At 43.6% G+C, this 23,788-nt stretch overlaps 1 protein-coding gene across 5 annotated transcripts in view; it reads right to left on the bottom strand.

The window, feature by feature from the left end:
- The window catches only part of SPAG16 (sperm associated antigen 16), a 398,567-nt gene that overhangs the window by 111,019 nt on the left and 263,760 nt on the right, over positions 1-23,788 (bottom strand). The window contains exon 14 of one of the 5 annotated variants that reach the window (XM_035331773.1): positions 13,822-14,909. The exons of the other annotated variants lie outside the window; for them this stretch is intronic. Within the exon in view, the coding sequence (XP_035187664.1) occupies positions 14,841-14,909 (69 nt within the window). The 3' untranslated portion in view covers positions 13,822-14,840. Of the gene's footprint in view, positions 1-13,821; positions 14,910-23,788 lie in introns of those variants that run through there. 5 annotated transcript variants of the gene reach the window in all.

Here is a 23,788-nt window from a genome sequence, read left to right as displayed (position 1 = left end):
CCTAGGTTAACCATATCCCAGTCGTGCTTTTACAGCCTATACCATCAGCCTCCTTCCATTTCTATTTTGCCCATCCTCAAAAAACCCCAAACCTTCCTACTGTGACAAAGGTGAATGCTCTTTTCCCTTGACAAAGCCTCCTACATGTTTATCATCAGAGTGTTTTATCAGTATATTCTTGCAAGTCCTTTCAGGAGAGAAGCACTGCCAGAGTGCAGTGCTTTGGTTCTTCATGGTTTTCAACTTACAAGTTGAAAACAACAACAACAACAACAACAACAAAAACTAATAGAAGCCCCAAAACTTGTTTATTTAAGGGGTTTCTAAATAATAAATCCAAGGCAATTATATCCTGCTAAAAAGAACAGCTGAATAATTATTATCCAAATAGGAACTCACTGCTGGAATAGAAGTCTGTTTACACAAAATTCCCAAGACACTGACAGATAAATTAAACTTGATAAAGATATCATAATTGGAGACAACTATTACCAAGTACATATGAACAGTCACGCAAGAAAAAACTTAAAGTACATAAAATCAGCAGCAATATCAATGCACTGCACCCAGGCCATGGAAAAACCCAAATGTCAGCATATGTTGTGCATGTAAAAAATAACTCCTATAAAATAACTGCTGTTGCTCTGCAGGGCATAATATTTACTCTCAGACACTCTCAAATACCAATACATACACAGCAACCTTCCCAGAAACACACAAAAGCATGCCACCACGAACAAAAGAGACAAAAAAGCAAATGGATGCCGTGCCACATAATGAATGTGAACTTTGTTTTCCCTTCTATCAGTCAACTCAGTATAAACCACCTGAAAAGGATTTTAATAATAGTAATAATAATAATAATAAAAGCCATACAAAGGGAACTGCTTTGTAAAGTGTTTTTCAATACTATTGCTGAAACTTAATTTCCAAAGCACCACTTTATTTTTATTCAACGCACAGCTAGTGCTTCCTTCACCACCACCTGGAAAGCTGAACTTCCCTGCGCTTGCACACATTGATGCCATAAATCCTGAACTGGACCGCTGTTAAAAACAGTTTTGCTCTAATGGCCCAGCACAAGACAGCAGCAATGTTGTCTGGATCAGACCTCGTGTTTGGGCAGCGCCGAGCCTTCAGCATCAAGAGCTCAGCAGGAAGGTACTCACGCCCCTTTTGCATTTGTGTTCTGCTTTTCACGGTTTAATTATAAAGTTATTTACTCTAACAACGTCAGGCCGCCTGCTTCATTCACCATGGAAGTGAGCCAGGTGGGAAGAAGGAGGGGAAGTCTGGAGCATCTGTTCTTCAAGGGAATTTCAGCAGAGCACCATACAAATGGGTCCATGGCTCTCCTCCTTGTCACCCAGAAGGCAGCCGAACGCACCGGCCACATCACTGCATTTTTTTGAGGTTCAAGACTTGCAGGGCAAACACCTGGAGAATGCATCACGAGGAAAAAAACAAGGAAAAAAGGAAGAGCTTGTCCTAATACTAATGCTGGGGAGGTGTTGTCAGATAGGGAAAGTGAGGTTCCTTTGCTCCGAGGTCTCACTGCCCATTGCCCCAGGAGGAACAAGCCACGGGAGCCGAGCTGTGCAGCTGCAGAAGGTCACACATTTCCTGCATCCAACCTCCGGGGTCTACCCAGTCTCCTTGAGCACGACACCCCGGCTGTTGGAAAGGGCAGTAAATTATGGAGAATACATTATTATTAACTGAGTCATCAGGTCTTGATTGAAATATTAATGGAGGAAATCTCCGTTCTATTCAGTCCTTAAGCCCAATTACATTAATAACCATACATTCTTCCCCTGCAGAAAATACACAGATAATAGCAACATTCAAAGAAAACAAAATATGAAGAATTCTGCATTTTTTTTTATGATTATTCACACATGCATAAACACACATAATTTTCTATTTTGAAACCCAGAAATTAACATTAGAATCAGCAGCTAGAAACGGCATTATACTTGGGAGCCTATCTACCTCTCAGCTTCCACTGAACACAGATATTAATTGCCTGCCTGGGATGGGAGCTTTCTAAGAGACTTCAGATAGAGAAAAAAAAATAAAAATCTATTTTTTATTTTAACTGTGACCCAGTATTGCAGAGAAGCAGCCTGACCTTTGGAACGGTTGAGCTGTGAACAGTAATCCCGCTCACAGTGATTAAACACGGAACCTAAATTCAAATGATTTTTTGTTCTTACTTTCACAGGATAAAAGCCTGAGAGCTCCAAATCAACAGTGAAATTCTTTTGTAAATCCACCCTATTGTGTCCATATAGATATACAAATAGTATGGCAAGGCAAGACAGGCTGAAGACAATTATAATTTATATTCCGCAGCTTCTTTGCATCTGTATTATTAAGGTGAACCATTAACTAATTCAACACAGGGGTTGAATCTTCCTATACTTATTTTAATTACCTGTTTAACAACAACAACAACAACAAAGAATTAAAAAAAAACACAAACCCTAACAAGCCTTAATTCAAGCTCTGCTGGAGAAAACAAAACACACCCCAAACCTTTTGAGCATCATTTGAGAACTACTCATGTTTTTTATACTCTGCCTTTTTTTTTTTTTTTTTTTTCTGGATTTTGAATGCCCTACTATACATGGAAACCTGCTGCAAGCAGACTTAATTTGCACAATTCAAAAATCAAGATAACAAATCCATTAGATCAAGCTGAGTGTAATATACTGTCTGCAATAGGTAATTATCTTTATTAGGTTGATATGATAGGAGCTTAGCTTTTAGATAAGAACATCCGAGTATGTGCTTTATCTAAATAGTGTTCAGATAAAAGATTTATTTGTAATTTCTTGGTTCGTTTAGAAATTAACTCAAAGAAATACATTCATTTTGAAGGACTGAACTAAGAGAAATGTTCAAACTACGAAGCACTCAACAGTGGAACTGGTCACATCATACCCTTTACTATAAAAACAAACACAAAGGTACCAGCTTTTCATGAAAGGTTTTAATTTTGTAACAGTACCCGAAATGAAGCTTCTGATCTTACAGAGCTAAAAGTTTTCCAGAAAGTCAAATAATCTAATGCTTCGGAAGCTCACTCCACCAGACGTGACCTTTCCCAGGCAATATGCTAAGGGTAGCACAGCACTCGGTGGGGAAGCTCTAACCTTTCTCTCAGCCCCTCACGCTGAACCTAGTCAAGGGCCTCCCTTTTTACAGCGAAGTGTGAAATGAGAAGCATGACTCCTGCTCGTATCCTGGCCTTGTTCATGGCATGGTCCGTCTGTAAGGCCCTTTGCACAGATCAGTACTTGGTTAACCTATGCTTTGCACCAGCAAGGCACTAGCCAGCCCTCCGGTAAAAAGTCTGATGCCCCCAGCCTAAACACGGGCTCTGGAGTCAGTCCATGCTTTTAGGGGAACCTTGTGAAGTGTCACCTTGAAGTCACTGCACTGAGAACATCAAAAGCGATCTCGATCTCCTTATGAGAGCATGACCTACTACAAGGCTACCTTTCAAAGACAGAAAACTCAGCCCTTGGGTATGGCAGATGAACACCAGACCTGGAGAAGAGTCTGCCAACGCCTGACCTCTATCTTTGCAGGAGGGCTCCTCTCCGCCAGTCCCTCTCCAGCCCAGCATGGCCACGACTCACTCCTGCACCTCGCTGCATCCTGCACAGAGCATCCACCTCCCAGCTCCTCTGAGACAGACACCATGAGCACGCGACATGAGGTATGTGTACAGTGAACAAGCAAGCAAAGCAATTTTACCGCCTGTCACCGCAGGTTTTACTCTGTTACCTCAAACACGGGACCTTCAGCACGGAGTTTGCTTCTGTTCTCCTAGCTTGGAACTGAGCCTGGTGGGGAAAATCACGCAGAGAAGACTGTTTCTTAATGTTAGACTAACGGTAAGGCCAGGGTATTACTTAGAGGCTTTGTAATCCTGTACTTGGGGAAAGGAATTAACTTGTGGCTGTCATTTGTATGCTTTACTACACAAGGGTTCACAGATGCAGGTATATAAACCAGTCTGAACGCTTCAGCTGCTCAGCTGCCTGCTATTCTTATACTGATCTCCCTCTCTCTTACATAGCCCCGAGTTTTATTTTCTTAATTTTCAAGTTATTCACTATGTCTTCCTAAAAAATGAAAGAGGATTTTGAATGTCTTTAAAATGCATGAACTTGCAGAACAATTTTCATTCAGGGACTCATAAAATCTTGAGAAAGGGCACCTATCAGGAGCTGGTCGGCAGTACTCCGGGAGCTCCTCCTGCCAGCTAACCCTGCTGCTGGGCTTTTCCTCATGAGCAGCCTTCCTTCCACTCCTGAGTCAGTAACATCAGGAAGCACAGGAAAAGCTGAAGTAGCTCTAAGACGCTCCGGAATCCTTGCGTTTTTCTGCATCTGAGCTTTCACCTGAGTGCAGCATGGGTACGTATTTTGCGCTGATCATGCAGCCACATTCGTTTCTCTTAATTGGGAAGAGAAGTATGTTTCTAGGCCAAGACCTTGTATGCTAAATCTGTTCAAAGTGAACCTTTCAGGCTCTCCTAAAAAATACTAAAACCAGGATTTTATAGTGAAAGTGCTGACAGACGATATTCTTGCCAGCATAATATAACCTGACTCTAAGATAAATGTTTCATGAATTTAAAAAGTTGAAAAAGGCTTCTCTGTTCAGCTTTGTTCTTGAGATGAAAGCGAATTATCTCTTTGTCTTCTCCTGACACTGGGATTTTTGAACTGCAGCCTGCTGAAGCCCGTAACCACAGGCAGTATTTAAACAGACACGACCATGTGGGATTCTCTCCTCACTGAACTCCTGTAGGAGACATCCATCTTCTAACTATGTAAGGAGGAAAAAAGGTTTAGAGCAAGGACACACCTTCCTGCACCTGCTTCGGTGAAGAGAGAGAAAAGTCATCTCTGCTTAGAGAGACCACAAGGGAGCATGGCTCCTCCTGCACAGTCACGACAGCATCCAGGCAGGGGAGGGAGAAGGCTCTTTGCCGGACCCATCATTCCCTTAAAAGAAAATAAATAGGAAAAAAAACCCTGAAAGATATTGAAATCCTTTCACTAAAAGTAGACCTGTATATTACTCCCTTGGTTGATATTGGCAGGTGGCTTCAGTAACAGAAGCTGCAGCATCTTAATAAGGATTCATAAGGCAGGTGAGCATACATCACCCTGTCATTACCGGAGGAGCCAAATTCGGTAATTGCATTCCTCCTGTCCAACGTCACTGCTGGAGCTGAAACACTCCAGCGAGGGAGGGATCTGCAGCACGCGGCAGCGATGGCCAGGGAGATCCTGGATGCTGACATTCAGAACTGCAGATGTCACGGAGCACAAGGCCGCCCTCCCTCCCTGAATTATATGACTCATTTCTACCGTAATTAAAGTTTACATGAAATTAAGTCTGCATTCCAACAGCTCTGAAAACAAACCAAGCATTTTCAGGAGGGTAATGTGTGACTGACAGAAACCTGGTACGACTGTCTAACGCTGAATATTACCGGCTCTGGTGTTTCAACCTAGAAAGGATCAAAAGGGTGAATTGTAAACTAGCAGAAGTTGCTGGTGGAACATTACTGGTTAAGTTTTGAGTTCAGTGAAAAGCACAGAAAAGAAATACAAAATAAGTTGGTGTCAGTTTTAAACATGAAATGACATGAAACAGAACAGCAATACCTAAGTTAATTATGTGTAAGAAAAGGCAAGAGAGCTACACGGGAAACCCTTTTTTCCCTCCCAGTTGCAATGGTGAAGGATTCAAAATTTAAGTTTCTTGCTCAGCAAGTTCTCACGCGTCCTCAGTTCAGAAGTAAACTTCACCTGGCCTGCAGGAGAACTACAACGGTGGTGAGAGTTCTTCATCTGGAGGCAGCCGCGGACAGCATTGTACAGCTGAAGGCTGAGAAGTTCTTCATGTCGCAGTCAGTACAAATCCCGAGTGAGCCAATAGGACCAAAGTTATCACCTCTCACGTTTATTTTTATTGGGATAAATGAATTTGTAAGCTTCATGCATTCACAGCATGGATTTTGTCCTGGCAATCAGGATGCATCAAATGCTCCTCCATCCAAACTTGAAATGCCCAAAGTGTAGAGAAAAATCCCCAAACAAGAAGCAGAAAGAGGGCAAACTTAATAGAACCCATCTGCAATTCTTTTCTAGTCTTCAGTCTCTGTATTTTTCATTAATCAGCTGGAAGGGATTAGTGCCCAAAGCAGGGGTCTTCACAAAGCAACCAAGTTCTGAATGGAGGTAAAAAGCGCATCACTTTCTGACCATGATCCACCACTTCAGGAACAACAGCACTGCTCACCTCAGGGAGAGGTGCCAGAAGAGAGCCAGACTCAGTGACACTGAAGAAGTTACTCTTTGGAAAAAGAAATCATTGTGAAAAAAAATATATATTTTAAAGCGTTCTTGGGATTTCAAAATTTGAACAAGTGAAAGAGGAGAAAATGTTGAAATCAGCTCTTACAGCTACAGCATACTGTACGCACTACATCCCATCTTCTGAGTGAATGGAGAAGAAAGGATCATAGACACATATCCAGAACATTCCTTTGCTTCTGCAATTTCTAATTTAGAATTTTATGTTTTCAAAATCAAACTCATGTGAACGAAATCTTTTTTAAAAAATGAGATTTTCTAGAAAAAAAGAATAAGTAAAGAGGAAAGGTCTAGGTAGTGATCTTAATAGTCATTTTTTAATAAGTTTGCTGGATGTATGATGTTATGATGGTAACCTTTTATTACATTTAGTAAAAGTCAAACTGTGTCTGAAACTTGTATGCTTTATGTGTCATGGACCTTCCACATTGTTGGCCTCTTGTTTAGCTGAAATACAGACATCACGTGCTAAAACATAGATATAATGTGTGCCATGATCTCACACCATCAAGACAATTGATCACAAAACGAAACAGCTCTGGCGCCCCTGAAGCAAATGACAAAACTCCTTCTGGTTTCACTCGCAGAATGACCACATTCAGCACCTTTCCTAGGAAAACACTTGCCCAAAGTCAGCATTTCATTGCCTCTGAAATGCCCTACACCAACAAGCAGGCCCACACTCAGAAAGGCACATACATACACGCGCCCTTGTGACCCCTGCCACACAGCAGCCCCATTAAAAGCACCTCGCTGACTCTCGGTTTAAGGATTACCAGCACGTCCCTCAGCACGGCGCCGCTCCCGTCAGAGACCTGTATTCAGTCGTACTGGGAAAGGAATGAGGCAAACCACTGATTTTTAGAATCCCACCTGCTCAACACAGCTCATTAATCCTTTCACAGAAAAATTACTTTAATTTGTATGTTTTATCACACACTGAATTGGTTTAGCATTGCTAAGCCTATTAATGTTTCCCTATAAACTTAATGACTTAAATAAAACAGGAATAAATGTGTTTTTTAAGCCAGCAGTACTGCACAATAGCTGGTGACTGGACTTAGGGGATGACAGAGTATGCAACTAATTTTGTAGCCTTCAAGGAAGCATGTGTAGAGGGCTGAAGGCAGAAAATCTTTACTTGGAATATGCCAGGACAAAGCAGATGTCAAAATAACCTCTAAATAAATACATAGTGCGACGTATCATGTACAAGGAGAAGATAAGAAATAATAAATTTGGGAAAAAAAAAAAAAGGAAGAAAAATATCCAAACCAATATGAACACTTTTCCCAAAATGTCTTTGTCTGGTGCTAACAAGGTTATTGAGGAGAAAATGTATCTGAGAAGCGAGAGCTCTTCATCTGTCCTGGCACTGTTCTCCCAGGAAGCTCAAGGCACGGCACCACGGCATGAGACCAGAGATACACCAAAGAGAAGACAACTGCGGGAAGCCTTTCCACAGATCTCTGATGAAATGACCTGCTTGGTTACATGCTAAATGTATGACTACATGTTAGATTATAAAAATATTTCCTATGAAGTTCAGCCTGTCATAGCACCAGGATTATATCTGGGACCGAATGCATTATGACTAAGATTTTTTCCCAATCAGTGCTGTGGCAGAGGCACCTATCCCAACATTATAATAATAATAATAATACACAAATAAAAGCAACATCAGGCTCGCATGTATGCAGCCTCCGAGTGGCATCATGCATGTAGCCCCAGACAAAAGAGTTGCAGCCTTCGTTTTTCATGAGTTATTAAGGGCAGCCTGCTCTGTAATTGTCGGTGAAATAATCTCATTGACACATACAAGTTAGGAAATAGAGGTCTCATTAACAAAGCCTCTAGCCTTTATTAGATCATATAAATAACCAAGAGAGCCTGCAAAAGATCGATTACAGCCTTTAAACGTTTACAGAATCAGTGTTTAATTAAGACCATTTTAATATGCAAAACAAGCCTAATTATCATCATTTGTTAATGTTAAGTCTGCCTGGGCTCTAACCAGCTTCAGCTGCAAATATGGTAACGGGATCATATTTTTGCTGCTTTTTTTTCTCAGAGGAACTGCAGAGGAAACAATCAAGTTGTGCTACCAGTACATGTGAAGGCTTTCAAAACCACATTTCCATTTACCGTTTGGAGATGAAGGTCAAAAAAAAAAAGTGCTCAGCGTAGCATAAAATCTAGCAGAAATGTTATGCATTTCTTCACCCACTATTTTTTAGAGTGCTTTAATTAATGCATTTCCTTTCAAAGTATAGAGCCCCTCTGGGAGCTTCTTTTGATGTAAATCTGCCCTTGTTCAACGCCGTGATTGAACAGATTGGTTTCTAACACAGCCCACTGTCAATCAGAAGCTGAGTCTGGGACTTCTTTCTTCCTACCTCCTTCGCCCCAGGAACGGCAGCCCTGCTATGCTGAGAAGCCACGGCACAGCCCCTGGAAATTCAGGTGTGGAGCAAAGAAGAGGACGGCCTTCGGCAGCATGATGGGAGGAGCAGCCAGCCAGGAATACAAAGCAACATGGGAGAAAACAAGTTGTCTGCGTCTTGATTCCTGAAAAAGTTAAATACTCAGGGCACGTGTGAAATTGTTCTGGGAAAGGGGGTGGGGTGCAGCTGACAGACCATCCAGGTAAAAATGATTTCCCTTCCCCAGCACAGCTGCTCTCCTGCCTCCGCGATGAGCTGCGGAGATTAACACGATGCGAGAGAAGCGCTCACCGTTGGGAGGTATTGATTTGTTGTTGAATGCTTCCACATTGAGAGAGCATGCAATGCTTCTGTTTTTAAATGTTTTACAATGTATAAGGTCACTTCTTTGTTTTTCTTTGCCGTTGTGTTTCACTTCACTGTATTGCCAGTGCTTTGGACCCTGTAGCTGCCAACCTCTGGGTTGGCTGAGGGCAAAAAAAAAGCTTCGACTCTAATAGGTAATGAGTCTTTTAAGATAAAATGAATAAAAAAGAAATAATCAGAGTAGAAATAAAATGCAGAATCCAGCTTGGACCAACCCATTTCAAACAGGATCAATGTGGCTTTCCCCCAGTGTCCTACTGCCTAGAGGATGAAAGGACTTGGTGCAGAAACCCACGTTTTCAATACGGCCACCGAGCCCTGGCTGGGCAGAGATCCACCAGGCAATCACTTCCCAGCTCCTTTTGGAAAGGCCCACAGTGAGTCCACGCAGAAGTTGAGCTGGGCGAGGGGACAAAGCCCTAGAGAGCAGGTTATTAATGACCCTGGGAGCTGCTACGATTTCTGGGTGAGTATCTGTACCTGAGCAAGCCATGAGAATGTGAACAAACCATCCACAGACAGAAGCACCGCAAAGCTTAGTTATCTAAAACTTGCTGATAAGTGTAAAAGAACATGTTGACGCTCTCCTACTTACCCTTCATCAGATAAAACAGCCAGGGCATGCACAGACCCTACGCAAGCCTGCATTTCAGTGGCACTTCATGTAACGAGTGGAACACAGACATTTTCAGGAAATACCTGCAAACCCAAGAGCAGGGCAGAAACACCAGAAAATAAACGCGTCTGGCAGGCTTACAGGAGGAGATGCTCTGTGTTCGGGCACAGTGTACACACAGCTACAGCAGCAAGTTATCCCTACCCATTATCCCACCAGGACTGGGACCAGGAGGAAAGAAGGGAGGACCGCTTCAGAGAATTGGTTTATTTGAGCATTTTCTGTGCTGCAGTGGCTGGTTTTGGCCCACAGCTGTTTCCTAAAAGCAGCAGATAACAGTGCTGAGTCACTTCGCGTAGGCAGCACAGTGACAGCAAGGAAAGTGACGTGGCCAAGACATTTGCTCAATACCTGAGCAAATAATTCGCAGCCAAGGGTTCAGAGCTTCTGACCTCACACACCTCCCCTCCAGTTACTCACACTGGGAAAGCAAGAGCCCTCTCTAGCCCCGCTGACACTTCCCAGATCAGGAGAAGGACATGTGCTCTGGTTTGCCAGCCCAGTAGCACACAAAACCTGCTACTTCTGAAGAATGTTCGAACAGGTGGTCATGCTGTCCACAGCTACTATTTCAAGCCTAATCTTGCTCTATGTTACGCACTGTATGGTCTCATTATATATACAGATGTCCGTTCACTTTTGTATCTTGGTGAAGTCTTGGCCTCAGTGTCTCAAACCGAGCCCGCAGCTCCTGTGATGGAAAGTTAAAAACATTTCCCAGCTCCTTCCTATCTCTCTGAGTGCTGCCACGCACCCTCAGTAAGATGAAAGAGTACCTGAGTCAGACACAAATATGATAACATCCTAAGATAACACAGAGATATCTCAGAAAGCAGACATTAGTGTCAAAAACCAAAGAGTTTTAAAAATTAATTCAGAAAAAAATTATCGGCATTAGACACGCACACGAACAATCCTGTTCCATAACAACGTTCAGGCATCTACCAAATTAAATGCCACTTCTTGTAGAGCAATCCTCTCGGTGCTCAATCATTTGAATGCCCAAGTTGCAAGAACACTGGTAGAAGAACAGTCATAAATAAAAGCTACTCTTTGCACAGCATTTCATACCCTGAACAGACCGAGCTTCTATTGAAGTCTTACTCTTCAGTGAGAATGAAATTAGTGCCCCCTGTGCAACATGAAGAAAAGGAAGTCCGCTGGTACCCATGGCTGAAGGCTGGGGGGGAATCCTGACACCATGTTTAAAAGCAGCCCAGGACAAAACAAAGTTTAACTCCATTTCTCAGATGCCGCGAGCAGTCAGCATGACCCTTGGCTTATATTTCTTGCAGCTCAACATTTTCAGCCTCGTGATTTCCTTAGTAAATAGTGAAATACAACTACAAGATTTTCTTTTCAGAAGACACCATTTTCTTAAAAAGGGAAATGGTATTTTAAAAATTATTTTCCTTTCTTCTTCCTTCTCCTTTCCTACCTCCCTCATCACTAGACACCGTAGCCCGAGGTGTGTTGCCGTGCCGCAGGGTCACTGCTGACAGGGCTGAGCATGGCTAAGTCGTGTACTCGCAGCCGCACAGGGAGCACCTCTGATGCCTGGTAAGGATGTATGGCCAGGGTGGGCTCCCAGGTCTCGTCCGGATGTCTGTCTCCCCCCGTACAAGACAGGGTGGTGGTAGCAGCACTGCACTCTGAGATACCACATGATGCTCATTTTCTCTTCAGTGAAGTGAACTGCAAATAAATGACTCAGAAACCAGCATGAAACGAGGACATATCACCAATGGGGTTTTATAAACATTATTTGTTAGAAGAAGTAACTCTCTTAACAATATATGACCCATGACTAATTTCAGGGGGTCAGGGTGATCTTTGCCCTCCGCTGTGTAGAGTATTATTCTTCTCTAAAGAAGTTCAAAGGTTAATGAATAAAATGTCAGCAGAGAAGAAACGAGACTGAGCAAGAAAACGCTCGTTCTTGGGCTCTGCTATAAATAATGCTCTCATTAAAATTCTGCCTTGGAAGAAAGGCAAGTCCATTAGTCTAGGAGCTAATTTTTACTGGCTCCTTAGATGTATGCATATTAAAAATTCAGCTTTTATAATTGCCAGCCATCAACCACCTAGTCAGTGCTGTTCTTGGAGTTTTTAATTATTTACTTCATTTGCATAGACACTCCAATTTATGATCAACCATTTAGTTATCAAGGGACAGTTTCAGTAATTCCTCTTTTACATTTTTATTTATTCCCTTTGTATCCCCAGCAGGAGCCTGAGAGGGCCGTGCAGGAGATGCGTGGCAGTGATGTTTGCCCACCCCAGCACCTGCAGCCTCCTGCCGTGCAGCGCGGCCGTGCTTCCCCGTGCTTGTGCTGGCCCCCTGGCCTGAAAAGCTGCTCACATGTGGCCACATGCTGCCTCTTTGGCTGCTAGTGCTCCGGTACTCTGCCCCAAAGCTGTTCTCCTCTGGGGTTTTGTTTCTGGGGGCTGTTTTCTCCTCCTCCCACAGTGTTGCTGAGGATACTTCTGCTGATTTTCTCTGCCTCACCCCAAGCAGGTCCCAGCCTTTTCTGTTCGCGCTTCTGAGCAGGCAGTACATGTTTCTCCTCAGAATGCTGTCTGCCCAGCTCCTTGGACATGCGAAGAAGAGACAAAATATAGGAAACACAAGCTATGAAAGACGCAATCTCCCCTGCCTGCTCGTGCACCTTCCGGGCACCCTGGGCCCGGTGACAGCAAGGAATCTTGGAAAGCTCCCCATTTTTTTTGTTCATCCTTCAAAACAACTAAATTATCGAATGAAGGAACTGTGTTGTTTGTCAACAGCAGGCTCCAGCAACAATGGCAAGGATTGATTTGTAATCCCCGGTATCACCGCGCTCCTCCCCAGGTACCATCCCCGGCAGCTTTTTGCAGACAGGATACCAGGCAGCGAATGCGAAGGGAGCACAGGAGCCCTGCCTGGCAGGAAGGGAATTGATTACCAATCCCTCTTTCTGCCAGGCAGAATTTATTTGCTGCAATTCATACCTTTCAATGGGCTGGCTATAAACAGCCTCCAGATGGCTTTGGGGGGAAGTGAGGGCTACGACACTAGAGATTACAAATCAATCACTATTATAGAGCCTTTTATTAGGTAGAAGCTTCCCAGCAGAAAACAGATAACAAAAATATATAATACATCCCGGTTTTTGTTTGCTGTTTCCTTCCCTTAAGCTCTTTTATGTCCTCTCTTCCTCCTAGCACTGCTGCTTTCGTTTCTTCCATTGCTTTTACTTCCATCTTTCTCAGCACATATTTCGCATTTACGCTTGATTCTGTCCTGCTATCATCTTTCTCTCTGCTCACCCACACCATCCACAGTTACCTGACAGGGAAGTAAAACACAATCTCTCTACTCTCCTCTGTCTTTCACGCTCAGATCCCTCCCCTCAAAGGATGAGGCAGTAACAATGATGGAGAATGGAGCAAGGTCTACCTAATTTTTATTGTCTTGAAGCCATCTCATGTATCATCCTGACTCCTCTTGCTCGTGGCAGGATGTTGTATGGTAGGACCCACGGTGTGACAGGAGAGAAGTAACAGAGAGCCTGGCACAGGAAGGCTGTAGTCCCTCAGCCACCACGTACACCATCCCAAGAAAGCTCCCCGCAGGTACAGCTGCACCGCTACGCGCTGGAGCCAGTGCTGCTGTGTGTGACACCTCCCGTCAGTGCCTCGGTTTTGGGAGGGAGTCCCGGGTGGAGTGCCAGCCAGCCAGAAGAAATCGGAGTAAGCGGTTATTCCTGAGAACAGTCCCCAACACCCAGCACACATGCCGGATTTCACTCCATTTACGCTTCCTCCCATGTCCTCTTGCTAACAGAAGTGTTGTCAGCTGAACAAGAGAGGTAAGTATTGACTGGGTATTTACTGGGGGGAGGATATAAAGGCTTTTATAAACCACACACCTGATCAAAAAATGGGTCAGTTTAAAGAAATCAACTGACATGCATTTGGTAAATAAGTATCAGAAATGTCAAAAATTACCTTTTTAAAAGTTTGGACTTACTGAATCAAAACAAATTTCTGTTCTAAAACATTAACAAGTTGAGACTTAAGTATATTTTTAGGAACTGAAATCAGAATTATTGAAGGGGAATGCCTCCAAATCCTGAAGACATTATAATTTGATTTTTTCATCCACGTATTGACACGCAGGAAGTTTTCAATCTGCTGTCTTTCCATCCTAGCTCAAGTAGGGCACACCTGTGAGTTACAAGGCTACAGCTGTAAGGAGGACTCGGTTCAAGTCCACCCTGCCCACCGCCAGAAGGATCAAGCCGAGCAGCCCTTTTGGTGCCACAGCACAGCATGAAGCAGCAGGCCGAGGACTGCAGTCAGGCTGGGATTTGGCGTGTCTTGCTAAGAAGTCAACGCTGTGCCCCTTCGTGCCTCGTTCTTCCTTGGGAAGCCCAGCGAGACACCGCAGGACGCACTCTCCACCCAAGCACGTTGGGGCTTGGCGTAGCTTTGATTGCAGGGTGCTGTGATGAAGTCAAGAAGTGGAAACCCCCCAAGGCCTGTATGACTCACTTTACACGCTCGGTACACGACGTTGGGCTGTGCATTTCCATCACAGTGTCTTTTTAGACAGAACTGACATGCTCAGCGTCCTTGCGCTCCATGCCTCACACAGGAGGGCAGCTCTCTTCCAGGACCGCGGGCTCCCAGCTTGGTGCTCTACCACCCTGCCCAGCCCGGGGCACGAGGAACAGAGCTCCTGGGATGCTACCCAGCATGTCAGAGAAATATAAAACACTACAATAGAGTTGTTACCGCAGAAACATGTGGGTTAATCAGCATTTCATGGTGAAATTCTCTTTGACCAGACTACTGTCAAGCAAGGTTAAAAGACGGTTTGCGTTAAGGTTTGTAACACACCCTTAATCTCTATCATTATTTGGGAAGCTCTGTACAACCATAATTGCATTTACTCTACTGATTCAACTATTGGAAATCTAGCCAGTCTGACAAAGTATTTCTTGTTGTTATGCCTTTTCTGACAGATGAATATTGCTGAAAAATAAATAGCAGGCAATTATTTTAATACACTCTTACTGAATATTACTTTAGAAGATAATTCTAAATTGCTAAAGACAGGACCAATTTATCTAAACAATTATTTAATAACACTATGGATTAACATTATATAGTCAGGTAGGCAGAAACTGTAGATAGAAACTGCCACTCTTTTGCCTTAATTTCAGAAAGAAATGAAGAAAGAGGTCTCCTTCAAAACCAATCAAAATATTGATTTTTTTTTAACAGAAATAACTTGTCCTTCAAAATCTCTCTTAATTTGGTGATGCTCATGGAGCAATTTGGTGATGCTCAGAAAGCTTCTATCATTAGATCATATATTCCCAACCTGAAAGCTGGATCATTTCTTCTAAACTCATATGCACAACGGAAGGAGATTAATAGAAAAGGATTTTTTTTTTTTTTTTCTGGCAGTAAGTCACTGTTTTTCAGATTCTGTAATTTTCGTGCCTCTGTGTTAAGCAGATGTTTATCTAAATCATTTAAATCTCTGTCTTTTTCTATTTTAGACACATTTACTATTAAGGAATGCTCCCTGAGTAACAGCACACATTAAAAGTTAATTAAGAGGAAGTGAAAGGAGAAGAAAAGTAATTACCTTTTCCATACCCTCCACAAACATTTATTTCATTTTGGCAGGTTAAAAATGAGCAAATTTGGAGTAGAGGTGTGGAAATTGACAATACGCATTTTTAGGAAAAAGCTTTATTATCCATTTCCTTACACACTAATTAGGAAACACAATCCGATCGCTCATGTTGAGCGGGACTGGTAAGTAATGTAAGCTGCTTCGCTGATTTCATTGTTGTACATAACTGAACTCTTCAAACGTGGCACACCTAAATCACATAGCAGGCAGTTCTGGGCTGTCATCACCCACACTGAAAAAAAGTTTTGATCATTATAAAGCACTGCTAACTTGGGTTTTAGTTATCATGCAGCGTCCAATAATAATGTGTTAAAACTTGAAATGTTAAAGACAACTATTTACTCTTCACTATTAATTGTTTCAGAGGGAGCAAAACCAATCTAGAAAGATGTGCATACTCAAACTCCCCACACACTCCCAGACACACTTTTTAACTTACAGGTGTGTGTTCAATGACAACTCATTTATAGCAAGGCACACTCCATTGGTTAATACCTGGCTCTAAATTAAAAATAAAATCTTGGTAACAAGATATGTGCATCTTACTCCAGAAAAGAGTAGTTTCTGGATTAAAAGAGAAAAAAAAAAGTAATAAAATAACTTCAGGAAGAAAAAAATATATGTTTCCTAGGCACAGTAATGCTGTTCTGTTTAAAGTAGGACAATTACTCTTCTGAAATAACCCCCTCCAGCTCCTGAGATACTCTGTGTCTCAGAAAGCGAGAGACCCTTGGGGTCGATGTGCTCGGGGAAAGGCAGCCCCCCGTGGGCCAGCACCACCCCCGGCCCCACGCACGCCTGGCCGGATCCAGCTCAGGGCCTCCACCATGGGTCACAGCGCTCCATGGCAGGGGAATTTGAGATGTGATGCTCTGCATTATTCAGAGAGGAGCTGACAAAGGGCTAATTTTTAATAAGGTGATTAGAAGGGAACCAAAAATGGGACTGCTCAGCAAATCCACAGCAGATCTTGCAAAATCCATTTTTCAGATTGGGAAAGGGAAGATTTTAGACGGAACCAAACCCACCAAAAACAGATCCCTAAACCAAAATTATTCAAGTGTTTTACACTGTTTTTCCCCAGGATAAAACTCCCTGGGGGCTGCTGTGCCAGCAGGGCTGGGCAGGTCTCGAGATGTCCCAGAGGTGTCACTGGCCTCACTCTGCCCCGACCACTCCAGCTCTTCAGTGCTTCTGGCTAAAGCGACTCCTTGTTGCTTTTGCACAAACCGAATAGAAAACAGAAAGGATTTAAATAAAAAGTGGGGCTGGGGCACCGCTGTATCAGCATACATCGCTGAGCATCTCCTTTCCTGTGCTGGGCTCGTTCACGGTGGAAAATTGGACCACTGATATTTATTCCAGTCACCAGCAGGGGAAGATTATGTACAAAGGCTACATTGCTAAATTCTGCCTCTTGCCTATCAGTTTTGTCCCAGTGTTTCCAATCTGCATGTGATAAATGTCTTCTTTTTGAAAGATTATTGCTTCTCTATAAAGCATTTTGGAGGAGAGAGAGGGGAAAGAAACAATCAGCTGAGTAAGGGACTGGCATGCAAAATACTATCATTTGCAAAACACTGGCCTGAAACGCACTTGGAGACAGGGAAGCTGGGCCTGAGCCACGGAAGACAGAAAACAGGAACGCAATAATTACATATTTATTTTTAGAGAAAATGGAAAGCTCAATAAACTATAAAACCAGTGTTTACCAGTAAATCCCTTCTGTCCTGAGAGCCACGCTGAGTGGTGCAGGAACAGTCAGTTCTTGGGGGAGCAACTGGTGCTACCTTTTTGGCAGTGCCTCATTCCTCCTGTCCTTGTGCCAGGACACTTTCGGTCCTGAAACAATTAATTTCAATAGTGCTGCAGCGATCTAGTGCCAGAAATCTCAACTTGAGAGACAACAATGCTGCTGCCGAAGCTTGTTTTTCTGCCCTGGCTCTGAAATCACCTGAATCACAATTAAGATGGGCTCTGAGACCACGCTCCTGAATGGGAGCTGGCGGAGCGCAGGCTGCCAGGAAAGCGGGACACAAAGCATCCCAAGGCAGCGTTTGTGCTGGGATTAGTGCACTCGCAATTGGATTTGGCGTGGGAGAGTGTGTGCGACTGGGGATTTACGGCGGGGATGAGGAATGGCGTGCTGACTGCTTTGATAAATGTGCATCCTTGAGGTCTGCCTAATTGTTCTGAGAAAACAAGGACGACACCATTAAGCACAGAAGGAGAAAACGTGCAGAGGCAATTCCACGTGACGCCACCACGCTCTGAGGCCTGCCTCCACGTAAGAGAGCCTGGGCAAAGGCTGTGCTGCAAGGAAAGCTGGCTGTTAGGGAGAACAAGGCCGTAACTCACAGCACTGACTGTAATACCGTCCTGTTGGTGGGAAAGCCCAGCCTGGCTTGGTGACACGGAGATCTCTCTTAGCTGCCTCACATAAACGACAGCACGTAATTAGCACCGATTTACTCATTGCTGTAAAGTAGGGATGCTTGGGGTTCTCAGGGTACACAGGCAGCCCTGCAGGCAGCAGGTTGCTGCTAGTTCCGGCACTTTGGCAACTACACCATCACACCACCTCGACTGCAAGACGACGAGAGAACATGCAGTCCTACTTCCACCGGCAGCACTAAGCCCCATCAGGGCAGTCTAATGGAGCAGTCTGCAGTGGAACTGTACAACGGTGCTGTGTCATCGCTCCTCCACTCCAATCGCTCCCTTCAGGACTTCAGCCAAATCACCTTTACATCATTCATGCAGCACACTATCAGATGGCAAGACCCTTACCTTTCAATATGGCTTTTCAAATCACAGTCTAGTTGAACAAAAAAGAGAGAAAGGGGAGAAAGGGAAGAGGTGAGGTGATGCAGATACTACGCATAAACAAATTCCTGATCACATGAGGAAAAAAAGAAGCATCTCCCCAATTTTGTATCAGTTTCATATTTGACAAACGACGACACCTTTTAATACAAAATGTCCTTGTCTGTTTATTGCACTTATAAATATGGAAGCTGAAATTCAATTATAACCAAAGAGTTGCATGCTAGGCTTGGATCATAAAACGTGAACAACCCCTCTCCGTGCTGTTGCCCTGGGGGCATCAGAGCATAATGTTGTTGTAAACCTCTGCTCTTGTGCCAGTTCTCTGAACATTCAATATATATACTACAAAATTTCTATCAGGGAAAATGTTTGAAGTATGAATTACCATTGCAACCTTTCACTATCCATCAACGCTGCATGGGACATCCTACTCAAAGCATTTTTTGACAGCCTACAACTTTTTCTCCAAAAACCAGGACCCTCTCAGCCATTTTCCAAGACTATTCTTGGTCTAAAACGGACTACTTCATTTTCATTTGAAACAGCAAGAAAATCTTTTTTTAGCCAGTATGTTGCAATTTCTGAGGTTCCAGTTTTTCAATAAAAAACACACAGCTGAAGTCATCCCAATGGTTTGCCTGTTTACAGTTCGAGCTTTTCCCAGCCAGTCTCTCTTTTTCTGTTCTAGCAGGGGGGTGTGAACAGGGAGTCTAAAGAAGCCACCCACTGAGGTTGTGCAGAACCAGAATGGAGTAGATCTGCACACCGGCAGGAGCGGCTAGAAAGGAGCGATCTATACAAAGCAACAGATGGACTGCAGGCTGGGTAAACACCAACATTTTGATTCACTATTTACCAAAGTGGAAAGCTGTTTATTGAAAATATATTACTTACTTCACAATATTATTGTTAGGAGAAGGCAAAGTGATTTCTAAGGTTTGGTTGTTTTTTTCATGTCTGCTTTTTTGTTTGTTTTTGGTTAACAGATTTTTTTGAGAATGTGTAGCCACAGTCACCAGGCTATCAGCCTCCTTAAATTTAAGTTCACACAGTTGTGTCTGGGATGGGATGGTGGATTGTAGTTATGATATAAAGCAGCTCATCCTTGTAGTACTAATCTAATGTAATCTTTGAATGTGCAAAGCAAAACCCCATTATAGCATATTTAGTGCAGATGAGCAAGTCCTGACACCGTACTTCAATGTGAGAGAGCAACAGCTCTGTGCTCTGTAGCACATAAAAACAGCTCTTGGGGAATCCAAATAAAGCGAAGGTTCACAAACTATCAGTACCACTTCTTCCCCAGAACATGGCAGAGCACTGTAGGTGTGCAGGCAGAAACACTGATCCCCTAAGAGGGCCTTTCATAAAGAACACGTGTCTGTAACCTGCTCTCCTCAGTTACTACGTGCAGAAAGAAAACTCCACAGTTAATTGCAGAAAGAAAAGACCATTTAAGATGCAATGCCTTTAGCTTAAAAGACTAACAGATGTATCCATTTCTCATATGATCTGAATGGCATGGTAATTTTTCCCCTTACTGCCTTGTCAAGAGCAGGATTCTGAGCAAATGTGTTGAAGCAGAACCTAAGTGAAGCGAGCAGCACGATTGCTGTCTAGAGGAAGCGTGCAGAGGAAGTGTGTTGCTGTGCACAGTAACGTGGGAGGTCAGTTCCCCAAATGTCTACAGAGCTCACAATATTAGACAGCTCCTAGACACCCAATACATTTATTTATTTGCTGTACATGCTTATCTGAATTCTGGCTCCCGTGGTTTAACAAATCTCCCTGTGCACAGCCACACACATGCTGTACAGGCATGGGAGGTGCTGAATATGGCACTCAGTTGCTCTGCAAACTTTGGCATCCATGCTTTAAAGTGTGGCTAGTTTCCAAGTAGCTTCCATGGGCAATCAGGACAGTGACACTCACCTGCATGTACAACAGACTCCTGAACAGGCTGCCTTCATGGCTATGAACTACCACAGCCATTAGCTGCTTTTGCCATGATACGTCAGCAAGGCTTTTGACATCGAAACATCTGTGGCAGAGGGTGCAGTATTTGTAATAGAGCATTCATTTCAAATCTGTTTCCTTCCCTGGCTTGTCAGGACATGATCAGAGATGATGCAAAAAGAGATTTTACTTCGTGTAACATTATGAGTGCTGCGTGAAAAGCCCTGGGCACAGAACACCACCAGTACGAAATGCAGTAGCTCTTCCTTCAGGGGCAGGCAAACAATGCCTGGCTGCCTGCCTTGCTTACTATCGACTGCTTTTCACTCATAAATTCGAAACTTTACCGGTTCTTAAATCCTCCAGCGTCACCTCTCACTTCTGCCCTGTCAAAGGCGACAGTGCTAACCGGCGCTTTGAACATTTCCTGGCAAACACCTTTGTGCTCCCTTCCCTGCTACATTTCACATCGAGAAACACCCAGGGGCCACCTCACTGACCTCAGCACATTTCTCCTTCCCTCTCCTGCTTACAAAAAAGTTGCTAACAAACTGTCTGTGTAGCACAAAGCATTGCTTGTGATGTTAAATAACACCAGAATGGTTGCATTGAAATGTTGTGCTCTCTTGGGCTGAAGCTGCTGGTGTCTGCCTTGGTTACGAGCTGCCCAGAGCAGGAGCACAACAGAGCCTGATCTGGGAACAGGGGTGTTAATATAATATCTTCTAAGTAAATTTAGCTATTATTTTTAATTAATTTAGGTATGGTGTGGCCAGTGGTAATCTGCTAAGAACATTATTACACACATACACACACCAAATTGCTTTTTTACTAATGACTCATTTGTTTTATTCTTGCCTCTTTCCAAAAGGCGATTAAGTTGAAAATGACCTTTTGAAGATTGTACTTGCAGACTGATCTTTTCATTTTTAATTACTTACTTTGCTTTAATTGTTACATTAGGAACTATTAAGAAAGCAGCCAGCTTCATAATCAATAATTTAATTAGAGTTTTAGGACCAAGAAGTCAATGCAAATGTTATTCTGCAGCCAGGCCTTTCCCAAAGCCTCTGAAAGAACTTTACTCTCCTTTTGTTTCAAAGTGACATTGGCGACATAAAAATTAAGTTCATCCTTACTGCAATATATCATGGGCACACATTAGAGATGTACACAGGTGGTTGGTAACAAGTTCAGATCCAGGTCAATCTATTTGCTGCCCAGACAGGAATGCAGCCTGCTCCTCTTACTTCATTTCTGAATAATCAGGGACACACCAAACGCCATCGCGCCGCACACTCCAGCAGAGCCTGTACTGCATGCCACTAGTTAAGTGTTTACTGAAATCTATAGCCAGACTACTGGCTACAACTTAACTAATTTTAAATTTACCTATTTATAGCTCTCTAATTACTACTAATATTCTAAAATAACCAGCGGCAACTGAAAATTGATCCACTCTAATTTTACAGCCGATGAGATCTGATTCAACCAGCAGCGGGCGAGCAGCCCCCTCCACCCCGCCGTCTCCTCGCTGCCTGCCCTTGCAGGTTTACAGCACACGAGTGAAGCATCCCAGGGAGTTGTGACGCAGCTGAGAACTGCATGTTTCAGGCAGCTGCATTGCTCCAGAACACCTAGGCAAGCAGCAACCCACTGTCTGGGAAGGCATGAGGAGCTAAAAGTCAGCACTACCCTGCTAGAGCATCCTCCTGCGTCCTCCGAGGACAGAGAGACTTCCAGCCCACCAGCAGTTCTGGTGGGAGGCACAAAAGCTTGTGGAGGGGCCGGGTAGCTGCACTGACCTGTCGGGGTGCTATGAGTCTGTGAGCTCGGCAGCAAGCTGGACTTCACAGGCAGGTACCACTGGCACCTGCTGGAGAAGGGTCAGGGGACACTTCCCTTTGGGAAAAGTAACGACAGGAGCAGGGAGCCAAGACTCCCCCTAAGACACACAGGGAGTTAAAACCAGATCAGGCTGTGCTGCCAGAAGCATTGCCTGAAGGGTGCAATGGCATTTCCAGCAGCAGCAGGGAACTCAGGCAGAGCCCCCAGGGAACCCGTGGCTGTACGGGAACAAAACATTCAGGCTGCAGAGCACTCCTCCGGCAGCAGCTTAAATGACTGCAAACATCGCAACGGAAAGGCGTTACTTTCATCGAACCACGTAACTACATCCCTGCCAAGATAAAGCCATTTACAAATTTCACGTGAATTAGGAGGCAAGCTGGGTATTAGCCTTTGACTTACAGAACTGACTTGTCTTCTCCTACGCTTCTCCTTGAAATGAAGCAAGAGCATCGCTTTTCTACATCGCAGAGACAAGGCACAGGAGGACAAGGCGTTAAATGGGGCTGCCTTCCAGCTGGCAAGAGGACCCAAACGTCCAACGGACAGGAGCAGGCATGTCAATGAACAGGAACAGCTTAATAAAACAGTAATTATAACCTCTTAAGAGCTGCTAATTCACCTGGAGCTTTGCAGAACAAGGTAACTCGTCTGATCTAAGATGTTTAGAGCCTCATTTGAACCTAGTTTAACAGGGAAAAAGGCCCATGAGATCAACTGATTATGCACTTAGTAAACCTTTGGATTCGTTGGTTTGATTTGGGCAAGAAAAAGGAGGGACAAGGCAGTAACGGAAGGCCAAGACAGACAGGCAGAGTCCCCATTCCAGTTCTGAGGGACAACAGCCAGGTACATTTTGAAGGGTAATGGCTTTTCCTGCCTCTGAGGAAGAAAACAAACAAAACCCAGCAACAACAACAACAAAAACCACAGGAAAAAGAAAAGAAATCAGAACAACTTCCTGCCCAAAATGCAGTTACATGCTCGTTATTTGAAATCTTTTCATTTGCCTTTTTCCACAGAAGTTGTTTTGGAGGAAAGTCAAAACGCGGCATTTTTGAAAATGACAGTGACCATACCATGTTTCTTTCCTACTATTTTTCAAGATGAGAAAGAAATCAAGACACTTTTCCTCAGCCATATTTTTGGTTTTGAAAGAACAAGCACTAAGTCTCTACGCAGGCATCCCAAACGCTATCCTACAACCCTCCTCCAGTTTTACTTTTCTCCTCTGTGATATTACCTCTTGGAGAAAACATAATCCATATTCATACCTATTTGTTCTTCATTTCATATTTTACTGTGACTCATAAACTCCTGTTCATATTAAGACAGGGAGCTTTAAAATATGAACCCATTACTTACGAACACATAGAACAAAATCAGGAACACGCAATTTGTTACGCTGCGTGCCAGGAACTGGGCCTATCCCTGCACGTCCCTTATTCAACGCAAAATAATCCAACTCCACTGAGAGATGTGAGGTTCTCATGGAAGAACTCTTCATCTTCAATAGTGACAACTTCAATTTTGACCCACTTTTGAAGAGGATTGACTTGAACCACATACTGCC

Source organism: Oxyura jamaicensis, chromosome 7 (assembly GCF_011077185.1).
Source record: "Oxyura jamaicensis isolate SHBP4307 breed ruddy duck chromosome 7, BPBGC_Ojam_1.0, whole genome shotgun sequence".
Classification (NCBI taxonomy): Eukaryota; Metazoa; Chordata; class Aves; order Anseriformes; family Anatidae; genus Oxyura; species Oxyura jamaicensis.
Note: the sequence above shows the minus strand (reverse complement) of the source record. Positions and strands in the feature narration are given on the sequence as shown.